At 42.3% G+C, this 8,596-nt stretch overlaps 1 protein-coding gene across 1 annotated transcript in view; it reads left to right on the forward strand.

Moving 5' to 3' along the window:
- The window catches only part of Ak9 (adenylate kinase 9), a 128,348-nt gene that overhangs the window by 95,047 nt on the left and 24,705 nt on the right, over positions 1 to 8,596 (forward strand). Inside the window, exons 28-31 of the mRNA XM_029542577.1 lie at positions 1,364 to 1,429; positions 4,678 to 4,884; positions 5,189 to 5,407; positions 6,716 to 6,929. Coding sequence (XP_029398437.1) covers positions 1,364 to 1,429; positions 4,678 to 4,884; positions 5,189 to 5,407; positions 6,716 to 6,929 — 706 coding nt within the window. The remainder of the gene's footprint in view (positions 1 to 1,363; positions 1,430 to 4,677; positions 4,885 to 5,188; positions 5,408 to 6,715; positions 6,930 to 8,596) is intronic.

The raw sequence follows: 8,596 nt of genomic DNA on the forward strand, positions 1-8,596 counted from the left end.
CCAAGGCTGTTGGTGGCAGGAAATTCCAAAGGGCCTGAGGTTTATTGGGGGCAGCTGGTCACCTGGTTGATGTATGATTCTCAGTGAACAAAGAGGATGCCTTCCTGCCAGANAGCTGTGGAGTTAGTCCTGATAGCCCAGTTCCTGCATTCTTTTCTTTATCTTATGGCCGGGCTTGTATTTTAGTGTCCAGCCCTGGGTCTTTGACTTTTTGAAACTTACTCTTTTAATTTTACATTTCCAAACTTTGAATTTATATAATTTTTCCTTTCACAAACCACAAGAGGACTTTTATTCCAGACGCACTCTGGGGCCCACAGTCATACACCACCCAGGAGTAGAGGACTGTGGAGCCCTGAGTAACTGGGGAAGGGGTTATTTAAAGAAAAAAAAAACACAATTCAAGGGGGTGCGGAGGGTGTTATTGGAAAATACCAAAAATACCAGTTAAGAGTCACAAGGAAGTAGAAGTCACAAGGAATAATACTTGATAATTGTGTGGTTATTTCTCAAGACAGTTTCTATGAGCTTCTAACAATAGCACATTTGCATAGCGGGTTCCAGCAATGGTCAGGGTGACCCTTTTTTGAACAAACACTCCCTGAACCCAGGAAGCAGGTGGGTGGAGGAATGTCGATATCTGTTTAATGATTAGCATGCCTAGGAGCATTGAGTCACAAAGGTCACATTCTCAAGCCTGGGCCTAAAGGCCTAGTTTTTTTGTTTTTATGTTACACTTTTTCATTTTTAGCTCCAGTAGCTGTAATAAGCCCTGGGGCAGCTACACGAGGTGCTTCTGGCTTTCCTTATCAGGGAGTCCCACCCTGGGTGCTGTTGTACAGTTCTCTCTGGATCCCCACTATCACACCCTTAAAATAGGGGCATTGACTGCTTTGATGTAGTGTTTTGAGAAGAACATGAAAGGAAATATATTGTAATGCCCAAGATAGTGCCAGCCTGTCAGGCATACTGTAATTAGTTAAACTTTGGGGAATCCTGAGCTAAGCAACACCAAAACCCTGTTTGAACAGACACTATGTCAGACCCGGAAAAGAGCAGGACATCACCCTCCCTGTGCATGTCCCCTCCAAGGTATACATATATGCTTTCCACAAAGATACAGCTGTGCTTTCAAAGACCTGTCCACACTAAGAAAAATACATTTCCAAACATTTTCAACACTTATGAGGGAGATAGCCTAGAAAGACAAGGATGTGCTGAGTCAGTCACTGTCACATATTTTCCTAGTGAGGTCCCTACCCTTCTACCACACCTTAGCCCCATCTTGAAAAGGTACATTAACACATGACAAGTGATTTTATCATATTTGTCCATTGTAAACCTGTAAATGTTTCCTCAACAGGAGGATATGGTAGCTAAAAGAAGAGCTGAACTTATTTTGGAGAGAGAGAAAAAAAGGAAAGGAGATGTAAGTAGAATATAATATAATGTGTGTGTGTGTGTGTGTGTGTGTGTGTGTGTGTGTGTGTATGTGCGCGCACGCGCATGCATATACGCAGAACACCATGATCTCAATAGTGAAAGAAGGGGAAGGCCGTGTTTAAAAAGTGTACAGGAACTCACACTAAGTTTACAGGGAATTAGTAAAATTTATTTATTTTTGGTATGATATAAAATTGTTGCCAGTATAGGCTGGCCCATTACCTGTCTTAAAGACTTTAGGTAATTCCATAGAATTAAAGGTTTGTAAACAATGATCAATTACATTTCTAGAGGCTTCTCCCATATGTAGAGAAGCAAAAAGGAATCCTGAACGAGTGTCAATACAAACATGTATATATTTCAATTTTCCAAATTCTACATGATGAGTTACATTCATTTGCCAAATATGATTCGGCATAAGGCCTCATGGATTAACTCCTAAATGCAGAACTGGAGATAATGTAAGGTAGTTAGTGCATTGTTTTATAATCATTCTTGCCTGCTCCTTAGTAACCTTATGTCAGAGCCTTAAGGTGTGGCTAGAAAGATGAAATTTATCATGATCACGTCTAGCGAATGCAACAGGATCTGAAACAAAGGCCTCTCCTATTAGAGCTCTGTCAATGTGTTCATTGCCTGCAGCTAAAGGTCCAGGAAGGCCAGAATGGGCTCATATATGACCATTATAAAAGGATTATTTTCAAGCAAGAATGATGTTTTGCAATTGTGAAAACAGAGATCCTGCTGGCATATTAAAACTAAAAGTATCACAAGTTTACAACAGAGGAACAGACTGGGCCACATATAGACTATCAGCAAAAAGATTAAAAGTATCATCTACAGAGTGAAAAACATTCAGTACGGCTGTCAGTTCTGCTAACTGAGCTGAGAGCCCAGGAGACTCTCACTACCTGCTAATTTGCTACTGAATTGAGTGCCAGGGACATCCCCACAGACAACTTTAATCCTGTTGCTTTTAACTTTTGACTTTGTATTTTAAGCAGATCAGCTGCCTCCATACAGGATGGCCTTCAGCAAAGTTCAGTTATGGCAATTATTCATCGCTATGAAGAAACGCGTTGAGTGCTGCTCTCTCTCAGCTCCACCTGCTCTCTCTTAGCTGCACCTGCTCTCAGTTGTACCTGCTCTCAGTTGCATCATTTTTCCCAAAATTGATTACAATGTACTTATCTATGATTTGCCTGGTATTAACTCAATTTGAGACTTACTAAACATTTTTAAATCTGTAGCTATCTTTCCCCACAGAGTTGTTTAGGTCTACCCACATATCTCATATGTCCCTGGATTCTGATAAATTTTTAATCACCATTCCCCTTTAAATTGAGTAATTCTGTTAATGTATCCTCAAGAACCACCAAACACTCCTCCTGCTATCTCCATCTCACTATTAAGTGAACTCAAAAACTTTTTTCATTTCAAATATTATCATTCTTAATCCTAAACTCTCCACATGCTTGGTGTATACATTTTCTATTTCTATCCTACAAGGCTGTGGTAACTGATTTCCAACTCTTGATCAGTGACTGTAGCACATGGGACAGGCATTGAGTCACTGTTGTTTTCTTGAGAAGGAGCCACAGTTTCTGAATCCCTAATATCCTGAGTAATGTGAGATGTATGTTCTTCAGTGATAAACATTATGAGTCTAAGTTCTGGATGATCTTAGTGACTTCAGAGATCTTGCACTTTGGTTTTAATAGACAGTTAACCTTGTGAGACCAAGCATAAAGACCATGCTCCTCCTGCATGGGGAGTGTCAGAGGACTCAGGCCCTCTGATAGTCCTGGGTGAGCAGGATACCTGGAGAAAGCATCCATGCATTGAATTTGGCATGGCTTTCCCTGACTCTGTTCTCTCAAGTTTTCTTTACTCTCTGGTGATGCTGATTGTAGTTGCTTTTCCCTGGTTGCTCCAGAAAAATAAAATAAAATAAAATAAAATGAAAACAAACATCAACAACAAAACAGTAGGCTTCTTGCTAGAATCTTAGTGACCAGGATGTACTTCTAACAGAGGCTGCCCTCTGTGCAAACACCTAGAATCTGAAAACTTCACCGTTGCCTGTCTGGTTCCTTCTGACTGTCAGTGTCTGGTTTTGATCACTCTTTGGGCCATTGGGATAAGTTAGAGAGGGAAGAAAAGGGGGGGTGAGAAGAGAAAGGGGAAGGAAAAAAAGAAAGGAGAGGGGGAAAGGAGGGAGAATGAGCTTACTTCTTTGTGGTAGAAGCAGGTATCTTAAGGTCATAAAGTTTGGAGTGTGTATCTCCTATCATGAAGACTGATGTGCGAGACGTCAGGGGATGGGAGAAGCACTACTAAAGAAGAGTAAACTGCCCTCAATTCAATCCTAGAACAACAAAAATCCTGCCTAGTGTCAGGCCATAAGGTCAGTCTCTAATACCAACAGGGAGACAACACACAGTAAGTGTAACAAACAAATTGTTTTTTTATGTTAATTGTTGTTGCTGAGATAGAATGCCATGACCAAAAGCAACCTGGGAAGGAAGGGTTTATTTCATCTTAGAGCTTGTAATTCATCATCTAGGAAGGTAGAGCGAACTCAAGGCAGGAACCTGGAGGCAGGACTCGATCCACAGCCGATGGAAGACTGCCGCTTCCTGGCTTGCTCTTCCTGGACTGCTCGGTCTGGGTTTTGTATACACCGGGAACCACTGCAGTGGGCTGGGCCCTCCCACCCAATCAAGACAATGCCCCTCTGCAGGCCCAAGAGGGGCATATTCAGGTTCCTACTTATCAAATGACTCTAGCTTGTGTCAGACTGACAAGTCTAGCTGTCGCTCTGTGTGTGTGTGTAGGCATGTTGATGTGAGAGTTCTGTCTTGGGCTGATGGCCTTCCATGTACTAACTTATCCAGTGCCCCGCCCCCAGTTCCTATCCTATGAGGTAGCTAATCCCCATTTCAAAGATTTTGTTCCAGTTGGCAATGCAGCTGGTAGTACTTTATAATCTCTGAGCTGCATTCGATATTATTTCTAAAGACTATCAAAAACACACACCATGACAACTCTGGCTGGGCATAAGTAGCATTTCGCATCCCTTCTCTTTGCTTGTGGAAGCATCACCAGTTCAGTTCCTTAAAGACATTAAATGTCCAGGTGTCAGCTCTCACATCTGTACAGCCCTGCCAACTGATCCAGTTACTATGCAACAGTGTCACGTGAGTCAAGTAAAGGGGCTGTTTTCTCCCTTAGGGCACTTTTAGAGATGAAGACGAGTTTAGTGACGAAGATGCTGATTTCGAGGATGATATTGAGAACATCCTTGAGGAAGAGTTTCCAAAGGATGAGGAAGAGATGAGCGAAGAAGATGAGGAACAGGAAGCTGATGCAACGGAACGCCTGAGAAACGAGCTGGGGGAGAAATTTGAAACAGAAACAAATAATATCCAGTTGATACAGGTTATGTCCCTCCCGTCACCACTACTTAAAGAATAGCAACTTGGGAATGCAAAGAGGGTGATTAGGGTCAGTGTCATGTGTGTGTGTGTGTGTGTGTGTGTGTGTGTGTGCAGCATCACTTAACAAGGTATGAAATTCACAGGTGGAGAGCAACATGGGTCCCTCCAAGGTCAGTGTGAGTTTATTTTCCCACGGGGAGCCCCTCATAAAGCTTACATAGCCTTACATGCTTGATCACCTGCTGTGTCTACATACTGTAACTGAGAAACACTAAATATTCAAGCTTTCTACTTTCTCTTATCAGGATGAATTCGACAAGGTTTTGATACCAATAATTATGGTCAACGGAGCTAGGAAGGTGCATATTGTACAATATGTAATGAATATGAAATTGAAGCCCCTGGTGGAAAACCGTGAGAGCATTTTTGAGAAGTGTTACCCGGTATCCCCACACCTCGCTCATAAAATGCTCTCCTTCACCTACAAACACATGAGCTCATTTGGCTACTGGGACCCTGTAAAGGTAACGTCAGAAAGTCATCAGGAAGCCATTATCCCTCGCTTTTTGAACGTTGCTTAGGAAGGGGTGGTCATTTTGAAAAATTGTAAATATTGTATAGTGCTATCCATTAATATTTGGGGGCTGAGATGGAGTCATCTGAACCCCACCATTGCTTCTGCTGGGAAGTATACTATACGGTACCAACAGTCAACCCCACCTGACTTTCTTTGTACCCCTAACATTTACTCCCAGCCAGAGATGTCACTCCTGTCAGGATGAACGACAGCGCTGACGATATCGTTGACCAAATCCCCATTCTGCCATAACTCTCAAAGGGAAGCAGCGTGACACTCTCATACCCACTCTTCCATGTCTGGGAAAGATGGCTCCATCAAAAGATATCACACCTAACTAACATGAGTTAATTCCCCACTCTACCCCGTCCCATACCCACACCTCAGGCTAACTCTGCTGGTGGGTGTCTCACATTTCATGGCTGCCATTAATGATGTGACAGGATTTCATCTGAACAAAAATGCAGAATACATTTGTCTATCCTAAAAGACAACCCAGCAAGACTTACTGTATTACCTGTTTCAAATACTATAGCAAAACTTCAAACAGGGCAGGTTAGCCAGCATCATAGTACTACTAAAGGCCTCTCATCCAAGTACTAACCAGGCTCAACCCTGCTTAGCTTCCAAGGCAAGGCACATCCAGGGTGGTATTGCCAGGGTGGTATCCAAGGGCAAGAAGCCTAGGTCAAGCTGTACTTGAGGCCGCTCACCTTATCTACCACCGTCTCACAGCGCCCTCACGTGGAACTTTCTGTGTATGCCCACTCCTGCCTCCTCTTCCTCCTGTTCTGAGAACCCCAGGCCTATCGTTTACATTTTTTGACGTTATTAGGTCCTATCTCCATATACAGTCACATGGGCAGTAAGAACTTCAGCAGTCAAATAGTAAAGGAGAGGACAAACAAGCCTCTACACGGTTTCAGAAGTGCTTCTGTTTGTGAGGTAAATTAGTTCCTAAATAAATGAAACAGTCTCATACCCGTTGTCAGAAGCATCCATTATAAGCACAAGTCATTAGGAAGGAATTAGGAAGGTAATCGTCATAAGCTAAAAACCAACTAGGAAGCCTTGCGCAGACCACATATGCTGTGGAACAGCCTGCACTTTGTATACAGTTATCTTGTTAATGCTTACAGTCGGGAGCTTTGTACGGTGTGTAGACGCTTACGTTTTCATAGTTTACATTGTTTCAAATGTGCTGAAGGAAATGCTTCACAAATGAAATCTGACTGTGAATCCAATTGTGCTGCAGCTAAGCGAAGGAGAGACCATCAAACCTGTCGAGAGTGCAGAGAACCCGCTGAACCCTGTAATCCACCGTCACTACATCTATTTCTTATCTAGTAAGCAAACTAAAGAGAAATTTATGATGAACCCCATCAAATACATCCGGCAACCCAAACCCAAAGCCACTATGCCTGTGCGGATTATGATTGTGGGGCCTCCCAAGTCAGGAAAAACTACAGGTGAGTGTCTGCCCCGTGAGCATCAAGGGAGAACCCAGCACCAACTCTCCGAGAACCAGCCATAAACTCTGAGATTTGCCACGTGACTGTGCAAATTTACATCCCTGCCAGCACTGTACAGAAAGACTCCTTTTTCTCTAGTCTTTGCCAGAATTTATTTATTTTATTTTTTTCCTGTTTTTTTTTTCCTTCTTCTTCTTCTTCTTCTTCTTCTTCTTTTTTAAGACAGGGTTTCTCTGTGTAGCCATGGCTGTCCTGGAACTCACTCTGTAGACCAGGCCGCCCTCGAACTCAGAAATCCACCTGCCTCTGCCTCCCGAGTGCTGGGATTAAAGGTGTGTGCCACCATGCCCAGCATTTTATTTTTTTATTTTGGTTTTTTGGGACAGGGTTTCTCTGTGGCCCTGTCTGTCCTGGAAACTTGCTTTGTAGCCCAGGCTGGCCTGAAGCTCACAGAGATCTGCCTCTGTCTGCCCTGCCTCTGCCGCCCAGGCACACTTCTAACACCCAGCAGAATTTACATTTTTAAGATAATAATCATTGTGGCTAGATGGAGATAGGATCTCAATATGAACATTATCATTTGCAAGGATTTTGTGGAGGATTCTGTGTCTAGTCATCAAGGATGTTTATTTTATTTTATTTTATTTTATTTTATTTTATTTTATTTTATTTTTTGTCTAGATGATTGATCTATCAGGGACAATGAGCTACTGAAAGGATCTACCATTGTGGCATTGGGGCAAATCTTTCACTTTATGTCCAGTAGTGTTTACTCATGGAAGTGGGTACTCTGACATTCTGACATTATATACAGTTGTGTTTTCTCAATGCCCCTGATAGTTGCCCTCTTATCACTGTGACAAGTATCTGACAGGAGCAATTTAAGGGAGAAAAGACTGACCTTGGCTCACAGTCTTGGGCTCACAGTCTGTGATAGTAGCAGAAGTGTGGTGCTCAGTCTAAGACAGCGAGCATGTGCAGCTGCCACTTCTTCACATCTGAGCAGGTCAGGAGGCACAGAGCTCAGGCTAAAAGCAGACTAGGTTATGACTCAAAAAGTTTTCCACCTTAAGGGGCTTCCCAAACATAAAACAACTTTCCAAAGCAGTACCAGCAACTGGTGGCCAAATGATCAACATGTGAGTCTGTTGGTGACATTTCACATTTAAATCAAATAATTCCTTTTATTTTAAAAAAAAGAGTTATTTGAGAATTTAATGCATTGTCTGCTGGTCACATTCAAATGCATCCCACCCCACCCCCATTCCCTACCTACTCAGCGCTGTCGTGGGGTATCCACAAGAGAAGACTACTCAGACATGGGTTTAACCAGTCTTCCTTTTCATTTCAGCAGATGGGGATGTCTACGTGCTAAGTTTTATGGCCTGAATGGTACTTCCATTATGGAGTCAGTTGTGCTAAAGTGTGGGGACCTGTTACAGTCCTTTTATCAATATGGCATTACCATTGTCTCTTTTAACTAATTTGGCTTGAGATCTGTTTGGTCAGATCTGAGTATAGTTAATCTTGCTTGCTTTGCTTAGAGTTTTTTTTTTTTTTCTGTCCTTTTGTTTTTGGTCTATGTATACCTTTGTTGTTAAAAGTGAGTTTCTTGCAGGCAGCACACTGTTTTTTGTTGTTTTTTTTTTTTTTAAGATTTATTT

The sequence above is a fragment of the Mus pahari genome, chromosome 9, assembly GCF_900095145.1.
Source record: "Mus pahari chromosome 9, PAHARI_EIJ_v1.1, whole genome shotgun sequence".
In the NCBI taxonomy this organism is placed as follows: domain Eukaryota; kingdom Metazoa; phylum Chordata; class Mammalia; order Rodentia; family Muridae; genus Mus; species Mus pahari.